The sequence below is a fragment of the Oryctolagus cuniculus genome, chromosome 18 (genome assembly GCF_964237555.1).
Source record: "Oryctolagus cuniculus chromosome 18, mOryCun1.1, whole genome shotgun sequence".
Lineage (NCBI taxonomy): Eukaryota > Metazoa > Chordata > Mammalia > Lagomorpha > Leporidae > Oryctolagus > Oryctolagus cuniculus.
In genome coordinates, this window is record NC_091449.1 from 12,815,265 (window position 1) to 12,835,960 (window position 20,696).

Below are 20,696 nucleotides of genomic sequence, written 5' to 3' on the forward strand. Positions count from 1 at the left end.
GCATGAAGGCCCGCGGATGTTGGGGTTCTGGCCCGGCCTGAGACCACGAGCAGGCTGCATTGTGGCCGGGTGACCCCTCATCATTCTGTGTCTCCTTGCACCCTGGAGCAGCAGGCAGCTCAGGCTGACACAGCTCTTGCTTCAAGTCCTGACTACCAGTGTGCTCTTCGGCCTTGACCTCCCACCCCCAGTTCTCAGTGTGCACTGGGTGCTGACCCCTCCCCTAAGCCAAAACAGATGCTTTATGCTCTTGGGGGCGGACCTCTCCCAGGCCCCTACCATGGATCCGTGCAGAGGAGAAAGCGAAGGCACAGGACAGTCAGGCACCTCGGCCCCCCACCCTCCCCTCCTGAGACACAGCACATGCTTGTCCCAGAACAGCGCACAGGTACCCCCTCACCTCAGTGAAAGGCGCAGCCAGACAGGAAGCCAGGTTTTCATGCCAATAATTTATTGAACGGAGGTCTGTACACAGGCAAACCTTACTGTGGAAACTAAGACATCAGGAGCCCTCCCCGCTCCCCTGGCCCTCCAGGGTGTGGAGAGGAGGGAGCAGACGCTGGGGCAGAGGACAGGAGGGGACATACGGCTGTAGGAGGGGAGGGGCCAAGTTGGATGGTGCGAATCGACGTTTTCTTTAAGAAAAAAATTATAACAATCTATTTACACCCGGGGGCCAGGGAAGGGGAGAGGAGACGGGCTGGGCTGGTTCTATTTACAAGGGACACAGGAGGGGCAGGGGCTGGAGGAGGTGGAGGCCTGGGGAGGGGGCCAAGGGGGCAGAGGTCCTCATACCCCCACACCCCTGTCCTTCCTTCTCTTCCCTCCCCACGACCAGTTAAAATCCTCTTAAAAAGCCACCCCAGGGTCGAGGCTGCCGAGGGAGGGACTGGAGGTGGCAACAGGGACTCATTTACCTCTGCCCTCTAGTCTCAGGGCCCAGCCAGGGCAGGAGCTCGATGGGCTATGGCCCCCTTCCCAGCCCCACTTGGGGCTCCCAGATGGAAGTGGAAAGGTGGCTGGAGGGGCCCTCAGGACGAGTTAGAGAGGGTAGGTGTGGCTTCGGACGACTGCCAGTCTGAGCCGGTCTGAGCCTCGGTTAAAGCTGAAGGGGGGAGGGAAGGAGCAGACAATTAGCGTTGGCCTTCCAGGGCCCCTCCCACCAAAAGTGGCTACACGGACCGGAACGCTGCCACCTCGGGGCCGGGCCGTCTGAGGACTGAACGGTGGCAGCGGGACTCCATCGGGAGGAAAGGCAGGCCCAGAGCCACCCACTATGATTTGCTTCCCCAACAAAATACAGGCAATCTGGATTCGTACACAAAATGGCCCAGTTTTTAACTCTGAGCGACAAGTTCGACAAATTCAACTTTCTGTACTTCTGTGGCTTTGCAGTCAGCACACAGCACACCCAGAAAGGTGGCCATTGCCAGCTCTGAGACGCGCTCGGCACCGTCGGAACTCTGGCTCAGAGACAGCTACGGGGAGCTGTGGCACTGTGGGCACCGCTTACCCCTCAGCAGCCGGTCCCAGCTTACCTTGTGAGGACTGGGAGAGAGGGGTGGAGCCCGCCGGGGACCTCAAGTGAGGAGGGATGAGGATGGCATTGAGAGATGGCTGGATGGAGAGTTCTAGAGACAGGAATCGACACGCCCAGTCAGGGTGGAAGCAGCCATCTGGAGACCATGCAGGGTTACGATGGGATCCCTACTGGGCACCCAGCTCTTGGCAGGGCCAGTTCGTGGACACTCAGCCACTGAACTCTAAGCAGCACACTCAGCGGAAGGGAACTGAGGCCATCTTCCCAGAGCCCCGGCTTGCGCTGCACCCTCACGCAGCTCGCCGGTCGTGTTTTCAACACCCAGCTCTTCTCCCCCAACCTCTGCTGTCCCCCCACGGTTCCCCACCCCCTGCTGCACCCTCACCGGCAGGACTGAAGTTGAAGAGAGGGGGGAGCGGGCGGTTGTTGGGGAGCTGGGTTCCGAGACATCGCAGTTCATCGAAGAAGCTGTGGGCGCAGGCCTCTAGCGGGGAGAGCCGTGAGGACGGCGTGTACTCCAGCAGGCTGGAGCAGAGCGCGATGGCCTCAGGCGGCGTTCGAGATTTGAACACCTGGGGCGAGGGGGCAGGGGGCGCGGGGCCACAGGTGAGCGCTGCCACAGGCACTGGCACCCCTGTGCCTCACTGCCACTGTTCTCGGCAGACCTGACGACGAGCTCCCCGAGCCCATCTCCCAGTGAGGAAGTCGGGGAAGTCTGTCTGTATCGGGTGAGCAAGCTGGCCCCGGCACCGAGACACTGAGCCCTGCTGTGAGCCTGTCACCCACCAAGAAAAGGGGAACCTTGGAATGTACTTGTGCGTCCTCAACTTTTAAAATTCTACCTACTCTGAAATCATGGGAGCGGCTGACCCCTCCCAGGATAACTTCGCACCCCCCCTCCCGAGCTATGATTCTGAGGCCAGTAGGCCAAAGGGGACCCACCCTTCTGCCAGGCTGCCCAGGTCCCCAGCCCTGCCCCACCTTTGTCCAGGGATGAGCTTTAATCTGGGGGAACTTGAACTCTGTGTAGTTGGGGTTCATCTCTCGGATTTGTTCCCGGGTTGGTGTTCCCAGCACCTGCAGGAAGAAGACGGGGACTGAGGCCTGGCCCCATCCCTCAGCCCCACCCGCTGCCTACCCTGGCACCATCCTCACCTTGATAATCTCCACGAGCTGGTCCACCCCACTGTCCCCAGGGAAGATGGGCTGGCCGAGGAGGAGCTCAGCCAGCACGCAGCCAGCTGACCACACATCTGCGGGGAGTGGGTAAGGGTCAGAGCTCGGCGAGCAGGGCTGCTGCGCCCATCCCCTGACAAAGGCTTCCATCCCTCAGGCCACCAGAGAGAGGCCAGGAGCCCCATTCGCTCAGCTCGGCAGAGATGAGGCATCCGGCCCAAGGTAACACGTTTCAGGAGCCCTGGGCACGACCTTGAGCCTCCAGATCCGTGCAGCTTCTCTGCACCTCCAGTCGGCTTGGTCCCAGCCCTCACTGCCTCTGCTCACCAAACCCAGCCAGCCCTCTCTCTGCGCTGTTAGCCTGCAGACACCGAGGCCCACACCTGCCCGTGGCACCTTTGTTCTCCAGGCCAGAGATCCCTGCCTTCCTCACCTGCCGCCCAGGGGAGGAGCTGTAACCCGGCACTCTCACCCCTCCCTAGTACCTTGACCCTCAGGGCGCAAGGTCATACCTAAGAAGCACCAAGTCCCTCACACTGCTGATGAATGCCTGTCAAACCCTCGTGCCCACCACCTTTTCTTGGCCTTCCCCCATCCTGAAAGGTGGCACTGTCACCCTCAAACAGGTGAGGACATACAGGCCCTGGAAGCAGGCATGCCCTCGTGGTGGCAAAGTCTCACCTCCGGCTTCCCCCAAGGTCCCCGCCAGCCAAGAATGGAGAGCTGACCAGGGGGTTCCAGAGACGGGAGGGACTCTGGAATCAGGTCAGCTTTCAGATCCCAGCCCTGCACACTCCCAGTGGTGCAGTGGCCGGCAGGGGCCTCCTGGCTCTAAGCTTGAGGCTGCTCATCTGTAAAATGGGCCTGTAGCAGCACTGGCTTCCCAAGATGGTGAGGACTGAGTGAAAGGGACCCAGTCTGGCACACAGCATGGAGAAAGAGCTCAAAAACCGCCCAGGGGCACACATTCAGCCTAGCGGTTAAGAAGCCCCCCTCCCATATTCAAGTACCTGGGTCTCATACCCAACCTCAACTCCAACTCCTGATTCCAGCTTCCTGCTAATGCAGACCCTGGGAGGCAGGTAATGGCTTAAGTAATTGGGTTCCTGCCACCCATATGGGAGACGCTGACGAGTTCCGAGCTTCTGGCTTTGGCCTGGCCCAGCCCAGCCAGTGGATGGGAGCACTGTTTACCTCAAATTTAAAAATAAAAATAAAAACCAAATACCGCCAAGACTGTCATTCCCCACCTCCGTCCTCCCATAACTGACCAATGGATGAGGTGTAATCGGTGGCTCCGAAGATGAGCTCTGGGGCCCGGTAGTAGCGGGAACAGATGTAGGACACGTTGGGCTCCCCGCGGACCAACTGCTTTGCGCTGTGAAAGAGACAGGCAGGGGTGAAGACGAGGCAAGGTGTAGGGACCCCTGCCCCTGCAGCCCCCTGCGCACCCCCGCCCAGGCCCACCTGCCAAAATCGCAAAGCTTGAGGACAGCGGTGTCGGGGTCCACCAGCAGGTTCTGCGGCTTGATGTCACGGTGACACACACCCTGGGAGTGGATGTAGGCCAGGCTCCGGAACAGCTGGTACATGTACACCTGGGGCGGGCAGGACAGAGACGTCGGGCCCAGCTCTCCCCACGGGGCTGACCACCGCTGTCCTGGCCTCAGGGCCTGCTCTCCTGCTGCCCTCAGGGAAGCCCACTCTTAAACCCCTCACTCAAAGGGTCTGTTTAAACAGGGACTGCTGCGCTCCGTGCCCTCAGTTTCTGATTTGGGACTTCAGGATGGGGCATCGGCAACAAGCCCTCGCTTGCAAAAAGCAACACAGAAACTCAGAAAGCCCTGTCACAAAGCAGGCTGGAAAACCAGGCCCTGGGCTTCCTCGCCCACACCACTGCCTCTAAGAGGGGCTCAGATTCTTTAAGTCATGATCAAAACCACCCAGGAGGGGCCAGCACTGTGGTGCAGTAGGTTAATCCTCCGCCTGCAGCACTTGCATCCCATATGGGCACCAGTTCAAGTCCCAGCTGCTCCTCTTCCCGATCTAGCTCCCTGCTATGGCCTGGGAAAGCAATGGAAAATGGCCCAAGCACTTGGGCCCCTGCACCTGCGTGGGAGACCCAGAGAAGCTCCTGGCTCCTGCCTTCAGATCAGCCCAGTTCTGGCCACTGCTGCCATTTGGGGAGTGAACCAGTGGATGGGAGACCTTCCTCTCTGTCCCTCCCTCTCATTCTGTTACTTCACTTTTCAAATAAATGCATAAAATCTTAAAAAAAAAAAAAAAAAAACCTGCCTCCATTCCATCTCCATTTTCCTACCACCCATCCTCCCACTAGCTAGAACCTGGGTGCCAAGGGAGCAGGCACCTCTGTTTGCATCACTGTTGCTTCCCCCAGGGCCCACAGCAGGACCTGGCCGACAGCGCCTCAGCGGCACCACCACACACAACACTGCTTCCCAAGCCCCTCCTCCTCCGTCCCCACTCCCCTTGACCAGAGATGCTGCTTCCTCAACCCGCGCTGGTCTCCTGGAAGCCTTCCTCAATCCTCCTCCCCACCCAGGCTGGGCTGGGGGCTGCCCCAGCATGGCAGTAGCTGGTAAGTTTGCAAGTTTCCTGGGACGTCTGTCTGCCTTACCAAACTGAGCTTTCCACGGCAATACTGGGCTCACTTGGCAGCCTCTGGCCTGCTCAGCACTGAGCCAGTAGGCAGGCAGCCACGGGACAGGGTCACCCCACCAGAGAACTCCTCTCCCAGGAGGTGAGTTCCAACAGCAACAAGCAGTGGCAGAGCCGCGTCGGCTCACGCGGGCGCAGGGCGCTCACAGCCAGCAGCGCGGGCCACCGGGCCCAGGCCACCTCCTGCCAGTGCAGCAGGGCGCTCCAGCCTCTGCCCTCCACATCGTCCCTGCGCTGCATTCATTCACTCACGCGTCAGTTCATTCATTCAGACACCTCCTGAGGATCTGCCACACCCAGGGCACGGTGCCGAGCACCGGGGAGGGAGCCTGCAGACGAGGCGCGAAGGCACATTCCCGGTTCTGTGGACACTGAGCTCCTCCCGACCCTAGCTCCTTGCCACCTACCCCACCCCCCACGGTCCCGAAGGCCCGGACCCTGACCTCGGCAGCACTCCCTCCGCACTCCTTTCTTTGGTGCTAACCCCAACGTCCCTGAAGCTGCCTGGGCTCCCGTCCCAGTGCGGATCTGAGCAGGCACCCGGCAGCCTCCTCAGACCCCTGGTCAGGCCTCACCTGGCCCTCCCCCGTGAGCTGCATTTGGGGTTCTTGGGATGAGGGCGGGGGGCACAGGCCCTCCAGGGCTCCTGGCTCTGTGGCCTGAGCTCGCCCGCCCGCCCGCCCGCCTACCTTCACGTAGATGATAGGGATGGTCAGTTTGGCCTTGGTGAAGTGGCGGGCCACCCGGTACACGGTCTCGGGCACGTATTCCAGCACCAGGTTCAGGTAAAGCTCATCCTTCTGCAGAGAGCAGAGGAGCAGGGTGAGGCACTGCGATGCGGGGCGGCACATGGAGAGCAAGGGGGGAAGCGGGGAGGCCCAGAGATGGGTGGGGCTACGGTGCAGCACCCCGCCCCCGTGCGCCGGTCTCACCTTCTCCCCACTGGAGTAGAAGAAGTATCTCAGCCTCACAATATTGCAGTGGTCCAGCTTACGCATAATCTGCAGCTCTCGGTTCTTGGGAACAGAGAGAGAAAGTCTCAGGACACGGCCGGCTCTGCACCGCTCCCTCGCACACCCACTCCCCCGTGCCCGCCCACAGAGCCAGGCAGCTGCTCCCCGTGTCTCGGCCCCGAGGTCCCTCTGGGGTCCCCTCGAATGCTTCACTGCCAGCCAGTTCCTCTTCCACACAAGCTGGAGACCCGTGTTAAACCCACACCCCAGGCGTGTGTGAGAATTTCTCTAATTATGGCTGACATTTAAAATGAAACGACTTCCTGTATAAACCCAACTTTCAGCTTCTCTGGAAAAATCAGGTGCTGCGGCTGCACGAGGCTCTCTGCCGGCACGGCTCCAAGGCGCAGCAGACGAGCTGCAGCCACGCCGTCCGCCCCGGGCTCCACCGCTCCCTGTCCCTTCCCATGCAGGGAGACGGAGGCATCCGGGCCCTGGAACGAGCAGACCCAGGCTTCCAATCCAGCTTCAGCTTCTTCCCCATCCTCTGGTCCCCTCTGGGCGCACACAACTCAACTCTGATCCAATTCTGACTGACGCCCCGGAGCTCCGCCTGCCTGTCTCAAACCTCCACTATCGCTCTTCGGCCGTCCCCTGTGTCGCCTCCTGGTTCCTGGGTCTCTGCCGGCTCACAGGGGCCCCTTCCTCAGGGAGACAGCGCCTCACACCCAGGGCCACAGTGCAGGGCCTCCTCTCTGGGGAGAGGCAGACCCAGCAGAGAAGGAGGGGCTTGGCAGTCAGGCCAGACTCGAGCCTTGACCGAGGTCCCTAACCTGCCGTCTGGCTGCTTCCCTCGCGTGGAACAGCACCTGCTCTCAACCCAAGTCACAGACCTTGCCTGGAAAGCACTCGTGCCGAGCAAGCCCCCAACAGCCGTCAGCCCTGAGCGCGCCTGGGACTCACATGTCCCTTCCTCGCCCCAACTCTGAGCTCAGACGCCCTCGGCACGCCCGGGCTCCAGGTCCCCAGTCCCGCCCAGTCCTCAAACCTCCTCACCCCCATTCCCAGGCTACCTTGAACCTCTTGTCCTGGAGAACCTTCTTGATAGCCACCAGCTCCCTGGTCTCCGCCAGCCGTGCCTGGTACACCACCCCGAAAGAGCCATTGCCAATCACTTTGATGTCTGTGTAAGCCACCTCCTGGGAGCGCTCTGGGCCTTGGCCCAGCGTGGCCACCACTGTGGTCACCTTCCCGCTGTCACCTGGGGAACAAAGCAGACACAACACTTCTCTGACCGCTCCCTCCGGCCACTGCCCTGAGGACTGTGGGAGGCGAGGCAGGCGGATCCCTGGGCCTCCTTGGCCCTTCTCCCCTGGCCTGAGCCCTCCCAGTGACCTCTCCCCTCCCCCTAGTAGAGCCCTAAATCCCGCTTCCTCCTCTGCTCTTCCAGGGCACTGGGCCCTGGCGTTGGAAGAACCCCCACCCCGGCTGTCGAAGGCGGCCACCCCTGTTTGCGGGAAGTCTGGCCTAACTTCATCCACTACAGGGGGCAGCGACCTGACGTCCTGCTTTGTGAAAGCTTTCTCCCGGCCTGGGGACAGCGACCTAAGGCCTCCCTGCTGGAGGTGGCTTTACCACTGGTTCTTGGTGACAGAAATGACCGTCCTCTCCTGCTGCGCATACTCGTGCCCTGACCACCCCTTCCTGGGGACGGTTACCCCTACCTAAATATTCCGCGGTTAGAAAAGGCACCAGACACCTCTGCCCTGTACGTGCGTGGGCTCCTGTCGGACAGCACTGAATTGTGGGCGTGAACTGATCCCCATTATCGGGTGGCTCCGCTCCCTCGGTCCTTTTAGGAAAGATCTGATTCTGCACTCCCGCTCTCCGAATGGCAGCAAACCTTGGAGCTACCCTTAGGGGACAGCGGCCCCCTTCTCTGGGGAAACTGACGAACCAGATCCGTTTTAAGGGGCACACATTACTTATCTTTGGAGCCAATGACGACACAGCCAGAATGATTAGAAACGTATAGGATCAGACTCATGTTTTATGAGGAACTGGGACCACCCTCCCTCCATTCCATTTTTTTAAAAGGAGGCCCATGGAGCCTTTTCCTTTTTTTTTTTTTTTTCTTTTTGAAGGGACTTAGTGTGAAGAGTACACAGACTTGAATCGGTCTTATTCTTAAACAGCAACATCTATACTGCCAGTCGTCGGGGTCCAGGTCTACCCATTCCAGGTCTCGCCTGTTAAGAGGGAAACTGACCTGGGTCCAGCTGGGGTTGGGGGCCCGGTCCTGTTCTCTGGAGACACAGAATTCCCAAATCCCTGCTTCTAAGTAACACCCAGACCCCACCCTCTGAGGGAGAACAAATGTCCACCCCTTGGTGGACGGCGGCCGCGGTCGCGTCCTTGTTCTCTGAGGGGACAATAACCCCAGGCTCCCGTTCGTCAGTGGCTGTGACCTCTGGTCCTGTTCTCTAAGGGGCACCAACGTCAGGGACCCGAGGCCTGGGTACTGGAAAACCGGGGGCTTGGGACTGCGACCTCCCCGAGTGCGAGTGAGCCTGATCCTACAACCCAAGCGACGGGAGCCCCTAAGACCCCTTTCTCCGGGAGGCAGAGCGCGCAGACCCCCGTTGCGGGAGGCACGGCGACCTCCAGCAGCTCCCATCTGGGCACAGGAAGGAAACTGATCGGTGTGTGTGGAGGCTCAGCAACCCTGGTCACCACCCCACACGGGCGCTGGTAATACTCACGGCCCAGCTTCACTCCCGGCGGCGGGAAGCTAGTGCCCGCGCCGGGGCCGCCGGGGCCGCCGCTGCCGCCGCCGCCGCTGCTGCTGGGGCCACCCCCAGAGCTCGAGGCGCCCACGCCCCCACCCATGGCCCCGACCGACGCCTTCCCGCCGCTGGTGCCGCCTGGGCCGGAGGCCGAGCCCCCGGGGCCGCCGCCGCCGCCTCCGCCTCCGCCGCCTGGCTCCGCGAACGAGCTGGTCCGCGCCCGGCCCGAGCCCCCAGGGCCGCCTCCGGAAGGCCCGCCGCCGCTCATGGCGCCGAGCGCAGGCCCAGGCCGCGGGGCTCGGGCTGCCCGGGCTGCCCCCGCCGCCGCTGCCGCCGCCGCCTCCCCCCGGCTCCGGCCTCTTCCAGGCCGCGCCGCTCGGGCTCCGGCTCCGGCCCAGCGCCCGCCGCGGGGCACGCCGGGAGATGCAGTCCGCGCCGCGGTCACCGCCCTCAGCCCGCAAGGCTCGCGTGGCACGCCGGGAAATGGAGTCCACAGAGGGCCGAGCAGCCCCTAAAGATGACAGGTCGCGCTGCCCGTCGGGAAACGGAGTCCTGAATAATCCGGCGGCCGCCTGTGCCCACAGCGGACCCTAAAGGACTTTGGAAGAGTCAGAGACGCACACTCGGCCCACTGCGGCAACGACGAGCCCTTAAGTGGGCCTCAGAAACGCAGCCGCAGCCACTCCATCCCTGAGCGGTGTAGGCCTGATGCATGCCGGTAAATGGAGTCCAATCGTTCACTTTAGTCTATTGGCTCCTGGTGTCTACCGGCGCCAGATGCACGCTGGGAAACCGAGTCGGCGTCCATGAACGCGCAGCCCTCTGGCCGCGAGGCCAGCCGGGAAATGGAGTCGTCGCCACGCCCTCACCGCATTGCGGGTGTGAAGCGGGCGCCAAAGCACGCCGGGAAATGGAGTCCTAGGTGGGTTGCAAGTCCCCAGTGGATGCTGCAGTTCCGGAGACAGGCCAGGAAATGGAGTAGGTGTCGCGCTCCCCTTCCCAGGTACGCTAAGCCGCAGTTCCTGTCGGGAAATGTAGTCGACACCAAGGCATCAGTGCGGTTGCCACAGCGAGCCCGGGGGTCTTCTGGGAAATGGAGTTCAGCGCAGCCTCCCCAGGGCCTCAGCCCGAAGCCTGCTGGGAACTGGTCCAGACGGGATTCTGACCCTTTGTGGGGACCGACTGCAGAGGCTTGCCTGAAAGTGGAGTCCCCCGGTGGGGAGGCGAAATGAGTGGAGGCGAAAGGTTAAGGACGGCAGCACCCTGCGGAGACCGCAGAGTGTTCCAACACCCCCCCACACACGCCCCCAGGGCTCTCCTAAGAAAGCACCCGAGTCACAGGCCAGCCTTTCTCTGGCAATGTGGGTTGCGCTAGCAGGCCGAGCCGAGCGTAAAAAAGAAATCTAAATGTCTGTCTCGAACGGCCCGTTGTGTCTACGGTCCTGCGTCCTCGGCTTCCTCAATGACCGGATCCCGGAAGGCCCAAAACAAGGAAGCCGGCTGCCGGGAGCAGCCCAAGGGTTTGTACACTCATTGAATCGCTCCATCTTTCGAGTAATACCCGGAAGTAGAGCAGCCCCGAAGGACGCTGGGAAACAGAGTTCGTGCGTGTGGCTCGCCCCGCCTCGGAGGCGCTCGGAACCAGAACGAAAGCCCCGCGAGCCCCTCCCGCCCGCGTGAGGTGGTGGAAAATGGAGCGCCAAGCCCGCGTTTCCCTCTCTGGAACGCGAGAGAGGGCTTAGCCTCTGGGTCGGCTCGGGACTGCAGTTCCCGGCGGCCACAGAGCTTCGACGGAGGGTGGCGCTACAGTCCCGTCGCACCACATAGTCCAGGAGGCAAAGCGCAGACACACTTCCGCTCCCGTTGCAAAGCGGGTGTTTCTGGGAGTTGTAGTTCCCCAGCCCAGGGGTAGGTGCTGCCCTCTGACGGCAGCTGGGAGTTGAAAAGTCAGATTCGGAGTCAAGTCCCCAAAGGCCTTAGGGAATCCGACACGGGGATCAGCAAGGCTCAACCGAGGCCGCCAAGCGGGGCAGGAAGGCGGCGGTTACTTCCCCGCCAGAACCCGTGGGACATGCGCAGTGGGTCGCGCGTGGGCAACTCCCTGGAGGCTGAGAAGGTTCATCAGAGGGGTGTTCGAGGGGGTTCGAGGTGTCTAGAAGGGCGCTGTTGGTGACCAGAGGGGCTGTGGGAAGTCGGCAGAGATGCAGGGGGTTTGGATGGCCTGTCGCAGCTGAAAACCATTCCTGGGTTTTCATTCGAGGCCTGGGGAGACCGCCAACAGAGGAAATCTCCGAGTGGCCCCAAGTGCTGAGCGGGTGGCTGCTGGCATCTTTCGCGGTGCCGAGAGGCCACAGATGCAGGCAGGGGCTCTGGGATGGGATGCACTCATCTAAGAAGTGTCTCGAGAGATCCGTTAGGCATTGTCCACTTGAAAGCAAGGATATGGGAGGATACGGACGAGACCAGGGAGGTCTTGTTGCAGGGACATTCTGAGCCTGCTAATGAATTTCTGCGGGCAAGCAAAGACGCAGGGAGCTGCTGCGGGAGTTCTCAAGGCCAAAGCCACCTGCGACATCCCCCACAGCCAGAATCTGGGGCAAGAAGTCTGGCTGGGCGGTGGCGCGATGCGGGGAGCACTCACAAGTCCACGTTAGATGTGGTTAGAGATGCTTTGAAAGCCTGAGGGCCGGGGGGCTCAGACTCCGTCCTCCCTCCCCGCAGTGACGCCATCCCCTTCTCCACCACCCCACCACCGACTCAGCTGCATCTGCGTTGCCAGGAGACATGCCTCATCCCACTTCCAGAAATAGCCCAGCGGCCCCCACCCCAGGGACTGTCTTACATCACCCAGGAGAGGGAGCAGTTGCCTGCGAGCCACCCCGGGAGCCCCGCTTTCCTGCCAGTACCCCAGCCTGGATCCTCTCTTCAGTGCCAACCCACATCATCGGGGACCACCCACCGGGGGCCTGGCATGAGCCGAGCGCCGAGCAGCTGCCAGTCAGCGTGCCTTCCCCCTCTGGTGAAGCCAGTCCGACAGGCCCTGAGCCCTCTGTTCCCACTGCTCCTTGCAGCTGGCCTTGGGGGAAAACCCTTTCCCTCTCTAGGCCTCAGGCACCTCACCTGCACCGAGGGGCCGGGCCTGTCTAGTGCTCTTCCAGCCAGGAATGCGCGCGTCCCTTTCATCCCGACTCCAGCTCTCCAATCTGGACTTCAGACTTTATGAGCTCATCGCTCAGATCCTATGATCTCTAGACCCTGATCTGGATCCAGCCATCTTGTCTCTGGGGAGGAAAATTCAGTTCTTCAAAGAACCCGGGCTTTGGATCAGCCGCCTCTGAGTTGTGACTCAGCCTCAGGGCCCTGGGCAAGTCGTGAGCTTACACCACTGCCCGACTGGATCCTGAAGAAAACTAAACACAGCAGCTCTCAAGTTCTGGACGCGTGGCGAGTAATTTCTAAACTTTTTATTTGAAAAGGCAAACAGATCTTCCATCTGCTGGTTCACTCCCCCAAATACCTACTAGGCTGAAGCCAAGAGCCCTGACCTCAATCTGGTCTCCCAAGCGGTCACCCAACCATTGGAGCCATCAGAGGGACATGGGATAAGGGAGGCAGGTGTCTCCACATCGAAACTGCTGGCTGAGGCTGTGCACAGCACATCAGCTGGGGGCAGCTAGGACTGTAGCGCCAATCCCTTCCCAACGTGCTGGCTGGACCAGAGCGTCGCTGAATCCCACATTCCAACACACTGCAGGCCCCACCTCCAAAGCATGCCCAGCTTAACTTAAAGACATGGGAAGGGCGCTGGAGGCAGCATGGCCTTGGCTGAGGGTCCAGGTAGCAAACCCAAGATAGTTCGGGCAGTATAGCAGGGACAGCGGGCCTGGGAGGGGCGGAAAGAGCTCCTGAAGACACGCATACAGTCACGGGGTGGAGGGCAGACATGTGACCAGGGCTGATGTGACACCCACCTATCAGACCACTTCCCCAGGCATTCCGATGAGGTTAGGTGCTCTGGCCACTGACCCAGGGGACGGCCTGGACCTGTCCAGCAACAAGCAAAGGCCATGAGCCTGCCACGGCCGCACCGAGTACTTGGCACAGATCAGTGCATCCAAAGGTCCAAAGTTTTATTGTTTTGAATACATTCTCCAGAAGTCCCCTACTCCCCCCCACCCCCAGTACAGAATAAGGCTTAGACCAGAGCTCCCCCCACCCCACCCAGGGGCCCCAGCTGGGAGGCAGAGGGGGCTTCCAGTTTGGTTTTGGGCAGCCCCTTCCCATCCCCCCACCCGCCTGCCCAGGGCCAGTCCTAGGAGCAGCTGGGGGTGAAGGGGTTGGACCAGTGCTGTGGTGGGGGCGGGACAAGGAGAGTAGGCACTTGAGACTTGTGGCCCATGGGGGTACCCCTCACCCTACTGTCCCCCCAGCCCTCCCCCACAGAATTTTTGGTTCATCATAAAACTGTCCCTCCCCTGCTGCAACACTGTGGGATATGAGAAACCCAGGCACTCACGGCCCCTGCAGGGGCCAGGAAAGCAGGGCTGGGGGCAGGGGGGAGGCAGAGGACAGCCCAGCTAGGGGACAGGTTCAAGAGGCAGAGAACAGGGAGGGAGGGAAACAAGGCTTTGATTTCCTAAACGATTGTAATAAAAAAGTTCCTGGGTGCCAAGGCCACACAGCCTCAGTTCAAACATCTGCTCCCCAGAATGGAGGTGGCCCCCCGACAACTCCCACCCCTCCCCCACCACCACTTTGCCTGGAACTCAGAAAACCCAGACACAAGGGACAGTCCCCAGCCCTGGGCACCCACCCACCCCACCGTTTAAAAAAAAAAAAAAAGTTTTATACAAAATGTGGAGGGGAAAGGGAGGAGGCAGGAAAACCAGACAGCTGCCCTCACCTCCTGGGCACGGGAGGGGCGGGGTTAAGGCAGCAAAAGCATTGCGGGGTGGGGGGACCTGGGTCCCCGGCCCACAGCCCTCAGGAATCTCGGGGTTCCAGGGAGAGCTGGGCCGTGGCACGCTGGAGGTCGGAGCTCACCCGCCTGGGAGTGAGGGGGCCCCCGGGCTCCCCCGGGCCTTCACCACGCACCTTCTTGTCCTCACCCTCATCCTCCAGGCCCCCAGCGGGGCCCCCGCCCCCCTCCAGCCGACAGTCCTCACTCCAGCGCCGCTTGAATCGCAGCTTGAGGGGCATGCACTGGGCCGCCCCGGGCGCCTCGCCGGGCTCCGGCTTGGGGGGCGCAGGCGGGGCGCGGGGCGTCTTGAACACCTCCCCATCTTCCTCATCCTCGTCGCTGATGTCAGTCACCTCCACCTCCTCCGACTCGCCTTCCGAGATGGGCTCCACCTTGATCTGCGGCGGCGGAGGGGCCAGCGCCCCCACCCCTTCGGCCAGCCCGCCGGCGCCGGCGCCTCCTCCACCGCTGCCCTTGTCGGCGCCCGCAGGAGCCTTTTCCCCAGCGGCCCGCTGCCGGCGTCCTAGTGGGGGTGGCTGGAGCTTAAACTTGAACGGGGAGGAGGAGGAGGAAGAGGAGGACGAGGCCGAGGAGGGGACCGGCGGGGTCTCCGGCGCCATGGGCGGCAGCGGGCACTTGTCGGGGCGCTGAGGCTGCGGCACCACGAGCCCGGGGTAGTGCAGGAAGGCGCGGGGGCTGAGGTGGTAGTTGTAGACGCTCTGGGTGTGTGCCTGCAGGTACCGTTTCATGTCCTCGGGGCTGAAGGAGAAGTGGGAGCCTCCCCCTGAGCCGCTGGGGCCCCCCCCGCCGCTGGGGTACATCGGGCTCAGCGTGGGCGAAGGTGTGTAGGCCAGGTGGGTGGGCGTCATGGGCAGAGCCGGGGAGAGCTGAGGGGGCAGCAGGGAGCCAGGCCCCGCCAGAGGCGACACAGGGAAGGGGCTGAGGGGCTCAGGGCCACCCCGGGGCCGGGGATAGACTCGGAAGACGCCAGGGTCGTGGGGCAGACGGGCCAGGGGGGGTCCTCGGAAGGCACCCAGCTCCGGAGGACCTGGTGGCCGGGCCCGGGGATCCTCGCCCAGTGGCTCCTCCAGCTCCGACGTGCCATCGCTGCAGTCACTGACGGAGCCGCGGCCCAGGCGGCGGGCCACCACAGCCGAGAAGAGGGAGGATGAGGACGAGGAGCAAGCTGGCGGCGAGCGGGGGTCCTCGGTGGGGGACAGCACCTCGGAGGGCGTCGAGGGAGGGAAGCGGAAGTGGCTGCCACCTGTCGGCACTGGAGGGGCGCTCTGGGGCACCGCACCCCCTGGCGAGAGAGGGGAAGAGCTGGTGTGAAGGCTCCTGGCCCAGCCTGGACACGCACAGAGACCCTCCGGCTCCCCAGTGCCCACCACCACCCCTGGCACTCGGCACTCACCAGCCAACCCCACGTCGATAAAAGGGTAATTAACCAGCACCAGTTTGTTGAAGTTGAACTTGTAGGTGAACCGTTTCCCCTTGGTCTTGTGTAGAATGCGCTTGTTGTAATAGTAGCTGCGGAAACACCACTGGGAAGGTGAGCCTGGATTGCACCCGCCCGAGGGCCTAGATGGGGCACCCTGACACCCAGCCATGTGCCGGGAGGCTGCTCGGCGAACCCTGAGAAACACGGGGCCGCCCAAGAGTGACCAAGTGCCTGCGAGGGATAGGGACACGCACTCCCCTCGGGTCTGGGCTCAGACCACAGGTTCCAACCCGTGACTGTGTTCTCACTGATGCCTCTGTGACCAACCGAGGAGCTCAGAGAAGGGCTAGGACTTGCCCAAGGTCACACGGCTGGCTAGGTGTTGGGAGAGTCGGGACTCAAACCCACAGTCTATTCCCCAGGGTGGGAGCTGTGCACACGGGCTCAGGGTCCCCAGCCCCTCCTCACCGCAGGGCCCGGCTCAGCTTGTCGTAATTCATCTGTGGCTTGCACTTGCGCACGCCCCAGAGCCGGGCCACCTCGTCCGGGTCCTTGATGACGAACTCCCCGTAGTCTCCCTGCCAGGCGATGACACCCTGGTACTCCTCCTTCCGCAGCAGCTCCAGGATGAAGTGCCACAGCTGGATCTGCCTCGAGCCAGGGGACGACTCCGGCTTGTAGGCCCAGTCCGGGAAGGCGAACCCTGGGGAGGGGAGGCAGGGAGTGTGGCCTGGGCTCAGGATGCCAAGGCTCGGGCTGCGGGTCCCTCCTCGGGAGCCATGTCCTGCCCCGCCCTCAACAGAGGGAAATCCTTGTCCCCTTAGCCAAGTCGAGACCTGAGCTGGAGGAGGACAGTGCGTGTCTGTCTGCGTGTGAAGGCGCTGGACGGGAGCTGGGAGGAGGGGAAGCCGGAGCCTGCTCCGGCGACACCGGGAGAAACAGGAAACCGTCGGCGGCGGGTCCCGGGGCCAGTGCCAGGGGGCCAGGCACCAAGCCAGGCCGACGGGCAGGGCTGCCAGTGGGGGAGGGGCAGGAAGGGGCACACGTGGCCAGGCAGTTGGGGCGCAGCCCCCCCCAAGCCCACCCCTACTCCCATTCAGACACAGCCGTACCTCCCCCCAGCTCCTACAGTCCCCACCTTAGGTGCATACACTGCTGTACCCCCAGGACCCACAGCGCTCTTACTCCCACCCCAGGACCTGAGCTTTTTTTTTTTTTTTTTTTTCTTAAAAGGACCAGGAGGGGTGGGGTGGCTGCTTGACGATGAGGTCAGCGCTTGCACACACACAGAGGCTTCTGTCTTCCCTGGAGAGTGAAACCCAGACTGTCTGAGAGGCCCCCCAAGCCCTGGACCCTCTGAGCTGCACCGCCCTCCCCAGACCCAGCATCCAGGCCAATCCTGGCCGGAGGACGCCCGGCTCTGGCCCTGAGACTGACTGTGCAGGCACCGGTGGAGCTGGCGCCCTCTCCCCACGTCTGCCTTCCCCCTCTCAGCTCCGTCCCTGCCCACCTGCCTGCCCGCCCCCAGCATTAACCTTGGGTAGAGGTTGGTGGTGGGCTGGCTGGTCCCTGGAGGGGGTGGGCAGCCCAGGGTGGGGGGGTGGGGGCTGTGGTTGTTGTCATTTCCCAAACCCCCGGGTAATCAGGGGCCATCAATAATTCAGCACCAGGCAGCCGGTAATGGAGGGGTGGGAGGAGGGAAGGGGAGGAAAGGAAGACAGGGGGAGGCAGGGCAGGGGCCCTGGTGCCAGAGACACAAGGCCAAGGTGGGCGGCTACAGATGGGCGGAGCCCCAAGTCTCAGGCAGGCAGCAGGGGTCAGTCTCCCTCCCTAGGTCCTGGCTGAAGTGGGTACCGAGGCCTCGGGGCGATCCTGCAGAGTCTGGACTCCAACAGGGGCCCCACAGTTCCTGCTTCCACAGGGACCCTCCCCTCAAAACCCAGAGGCCCAGGTCCCAGCCCCTGACCCAGCATAGCCAGGGATGGCCAGTCCCACATTCCCCACCTAGTCCCTGCCCCGTTCAGGTAGCCCAGCCTCAAACCAGCCCCTCGCTGTCCAGGGACCCGAGTCCAGCACCCGCAGCCCGGCGCCTTCTGCTGTGAGCAGTCCCCAACGACCCTCTGTGGGGACCCCGGCGTCCACGGCCCCATCCTTCTCTTGGGAATCTGGGGACTCACCCCATTATTTCACCCTGCAGGAGAACCCAGGCCTCCACAGGGTCTCTCTCAGGGCCCAGTGGCCACCAAGGAACACAGGTGACCGTGCCACCAGCTCCACCTAACTTCACAGCCCCCCCCCTAAAAAGCTCCTGGTCCCTCTCAAGGCGCCAAGGTCCATACCACTCCCATCTCTACCCCAGTCTGGGCCCGGGCCCGGGCGGCAGACTGAAGCCCCTGAGACATCAGTTTGGGGGTGGGGGCTGTACTGACTTCCACCCTCCCCCCCCAAATTAAAGCCACCCTTCCCAGCCCACCAGCCCCAGCCTCCGTGTCCCGGTAACCAGGCAACGTGTGTGCAGCGACAGTCCTGGGAGCGGGGGAGCAGGAGGCTAAAAATAAACTTTGCAGAAGAGAGGGAGTGAGAGAGACTACATGCAACACAAAGAGAACTGGGAAAGGAGGTGGGGGGCTCTGCAAAGGCCTCAAGCTGCATTCTGGGAGCTGTCCCAGGCCCCCTTGTAAGCCCCCTTCCTGGAGCAAAGCCCCCCAAGGGCCCAAACACTGGCTGCCACCCCAAGCAGGGACCTCTCCCGGCTCCCAGGCCCACCCCACGACCAGCTTTCCTCATCGGACACAGCATACACGAGGGCCTGTTCCCAGCTTTGGGGCGGGGGGTGGGATGAAGGGGGGGTGACGTCAGGGTGTCTCAATGGGGCTCTGTTCCCCAGGCCTTGGAGCCAGGAGCCAGGCACGGGCCAGAGGAGCATGTGTAAGTGTGTTGTGTATGGGTCCACGTGCTTAAGGCAGGGAAACACGGGCCCCGCACGGAGGAAGCCTGGGGGTGCGGCCCTCGCAGCACGGGGGCCAAGAGAGAGAGCAGCTGCACTGACACTCAGGTTCAGGAAACTGCAAGACACGGCAAAGGAGGCGCAGCAGACAGGAAGGGCTGGGATGGCTGGGTCCCAGAAGGCACACCTGGTTCCCACAGAGGTGGGGCAGGGAGGCAGGGGAGCCCCAACTCCCGGGCGCTCACCCCACCACCACCACCACCTCACGTTGTCTACCCAAACTTTTCGAAAGGGACTATAGGGGTCGGAAGGGAGGGGTGCTGGTAGAGGAAGAACAAGCCGGCCTCCTGGGGGGGCCCCACCGCCTCCCCCACTCCAGGCAGCCCTCGATGGCGCCAGAGCCGGGAAGAAAACAGGAAGTGGGAAACAGCCGCGGCAGAGGAGAGGGGCCGGGATGGAGGATCGGATGCAGGGGCGAGCAGCGGCCGGCCAGCAGGCAGACGGAAACACGGCCATTCCAGGTCCCCGGCCACCCCCTTCACCCCCAGGCACAGTACCCACCCGCACACGGCTCGGACCCCAGACAGGGCTGGGGAGCAGCCCAGCCGGCCCCATCAGGCCAAGGCCCGCAGCAGGGCAGACAGACGAGGCGGGGTTGTCTGCGCGCCTCTGCCCCCTCCCCGGGCCAGGACAGGCTCCTGCTGCCCCCAGGGCCCAGCGGCCCCGGAGCCCGTGAGTATGTGGGACGCACGTGACTGACCCTACTGCACTCCGCACCCCTGCCCCACCCCAGCCCCCTGGCGCCGGAGCCCCGCTCCGAGCCCTTTAAGAGCCGCCCCCACCCCCCAAGCAGGGGGTGGGGTGGGGTGGGGTGGGGTGGGTGGGCCGGTCGGGGCACACACCCGCACACAGGAGCCCAAGCCGCGTCCGCCGCCGGGGGACGGAGACAAGTTTGAACAGCGGCGCCCGGCCCCCTTCCCCCTCCCCCGTCCCCGCCCCGGGCCGGATTCCGACGGGGTAGACGGGCAGGGGGCGGCTAGGACCCCTCCCCCCGCGCGCTCCGGCGCAAAGTCCAGCCCGCGCGAGCCTGGGGGCGGCGGGGGATGGGAGGGGGGAAGTCCGAGCGGGAGGGGGGCTAATCCCGCTGCCCCCCGCCCGCCGGCCGAGGGGGGGAGGGGAACCTTGGCCCCTTAAGGAGGAGCAAGTTGGCGGGGAAGAGAGGGGCGGAGGGAAAAGACGGCCGGCTTAAAAAGAAGAGCTGGATCAGGGAGGGGGACCGGGGGAGCCTGTGCGTCCCCCCCTCCCAGTTTCCCCACCCTCCTCCAACCCAGGGCTCCGGAGGCGCGGGAGGAGGGTTCCCGTCTCCCCCCTGAGCCACCTTAAAGCCGCGCGTTCTAAGGTCGGAAACAAAAAGTTCCTTTTTCGAACGTTCAGGCTGCGCTTTGGAACTTTGCGACTCGGCGCGGGCGGGGGAGCGAGGAGCCGGCGGCGCCGGGCGGGGGAGGGGCGGCGCAGCCCGGACCCCGGGTCCCGGGCTCCCCGCTCACGCCCTGCGCCCGGAGGCCAGCCCGGGTCCTCCCCCCACGGCCCGCCGTGAAGGTCACGGGCCGGCCCGCGCGGCGCGGACCCGAGCATAGCGGGCCCCGTGGACACAGCCCCCCCCCACCCCGGCCCCCAGAGTGCAACGTGACACAGCGCCTGGGGGGGGTCCTGCCACCCCTGTGATCCTGGGAGTGGGAGAAAGCCCAGCCCGCGGGGTCCGGGCCGGCAGCGGGGAGCAGCGCCCGCAGCGCCCACACCACTGCGCCCGGAGCCGGGAATCGCGGGTCCCAAGCAGCACCCCCGGCTCGCGCCGTGAGAAGCAACAGGTCTCGAGTGCTTGGGGGGGTCCCCTAGAACTGGGGATCACTCAGGAGACCCTGGACCCCTTCAGCCGCCCCCCCAAAGTTTCTCTGCCCGGTTTCCCGGGGCAACAAGTCTCCCCCACACGTGCAGCCCCCGCCCCCACCTGTGTCCGCCGGGGTCTTCATGCTGGGGGGCCCGGGGCGAGGCGCCCCGACTCCGGGCCGCGGCTCCCGGCGCCCGCGCTGCCCCGTCCCGTCCCGCGCCCGTCGGGCCGCCCTTGCCGCCTCACCCGGCCTCGCCTCTCAGAGCCTCTCCCCTCCCCGCCGCCGCCTCCCGGGTTAATATCGCACTCCGGGGCCGGGACGCCCA

The 20,696-nt window shown here is 63.5% G+C and overlaps 2 protein-coding genes across 2 annotated transcripts; both read right to left on the bottom strand.

The window, feature by feature from the left end:
- Nucleotides 1–434: 434 nt before the first annotated feature.
- On the bottom strand, nucleotides 435–9,533 carry GSK3A (glycogen synthase kinase 3 alpha). The gene is made up of 11 exons (XM_008249679.4): nucleotides 9,111–9,533; nucleotides 7,422–7,609; nucleotides 6,328–6,411; nucleotides 6,085–6,195; nucleotides 4,184–4,314; nucleotides 3,988–4,094; nucleotides 2,696–2,793; nucleotides 2,522–2,617; nucleotides 1,926–2,112; nucleotides 1,539–1,631; nucleotides 435–1,105 (listed from the first exon to the last, which is right to left on the bottom strand). The coding sequence occupies exons 1-11, from the start codon at nucleotides 9,400–9,402 to the stop codon at nucleotides 1,032–1,034; spliced, it is 1,461 nt and encodes a 486-aa protein (XP_008247901.4). The 5' UTR covers nucleotides 9,403–9,533; the 3' UTR covers nucleotides 435–1,031.
- A 3,710-nt stretch (nucleotides 9,534–13,243) lies between these two features.
- ERF (ETS2 repressor factor) lies at nucleotides 13,244–20,652 on the bottom strand. The gene is made up of 4 exons (XM_051836506.2): nucleotides 20,491–20,652; nucleotides 16,004–16,238; nucleotides 15,509–15,624; nucleotides 13,244–15,397 (listed from the first exon to the last, which is right to left on the bottom strand). Exons 1-4 carry the CDS (start codon nucleotides 20,510–20,512, stop codon nucleotides 14,118–14,120), a joined length of 1,653 nt encoding a protein of 550 aa, XP_051692466.1. The 5' UTR covers nucleotides 20,513–20,652; the 3' UTR covers nucleotides 13,244–14,117.
- Nucleotides 20,653–20,696: the final 44 nt, after the last annotated feature.

Coding starts and splice junctions, on each gene's coding strand:
- GSK3A (XM_008249679.4), bottom strand. CDS start 9,402: ATGAGCGGCGGCGGGCCTTCCGGAGGCGGCCCTGGGGGCTCGGGCCGG. Junction 6,196..6,327: donor TCTACTCCAGTGGGGAGAAG/GTGAGACCGGCG, acceptor TGCTCTCTGCAG/AAGGATGAGCTTTACCTGAA. Junction 4,095..4,183: donor AAGCTTTGCGATTTTGGCAG/GTGGGCCTGGGC, acceptor TCTCTTTCACAG/CGCAAAGCAGTTGGTCCGCG.
- ERF (XM_051836506.2), bottom strand. CDS start 20,512: ATGAAGACCCCGGCGGACACAG. Junction 16,239..20,490: donor GAAGACCCCGGCGGACACAG/GTGGGGGCGGGG, acceptor TCCCCTCCCCAG/GGTTCGCCTTCCCGGACTGG. Junction 15,398..15,508: donor TATCGACGTGGGGTTGGCTG/GTGAGTGCCGAG, acceptor CTCTCTCGCCAG/GGGGTGCGGTGCCCCAGAGC.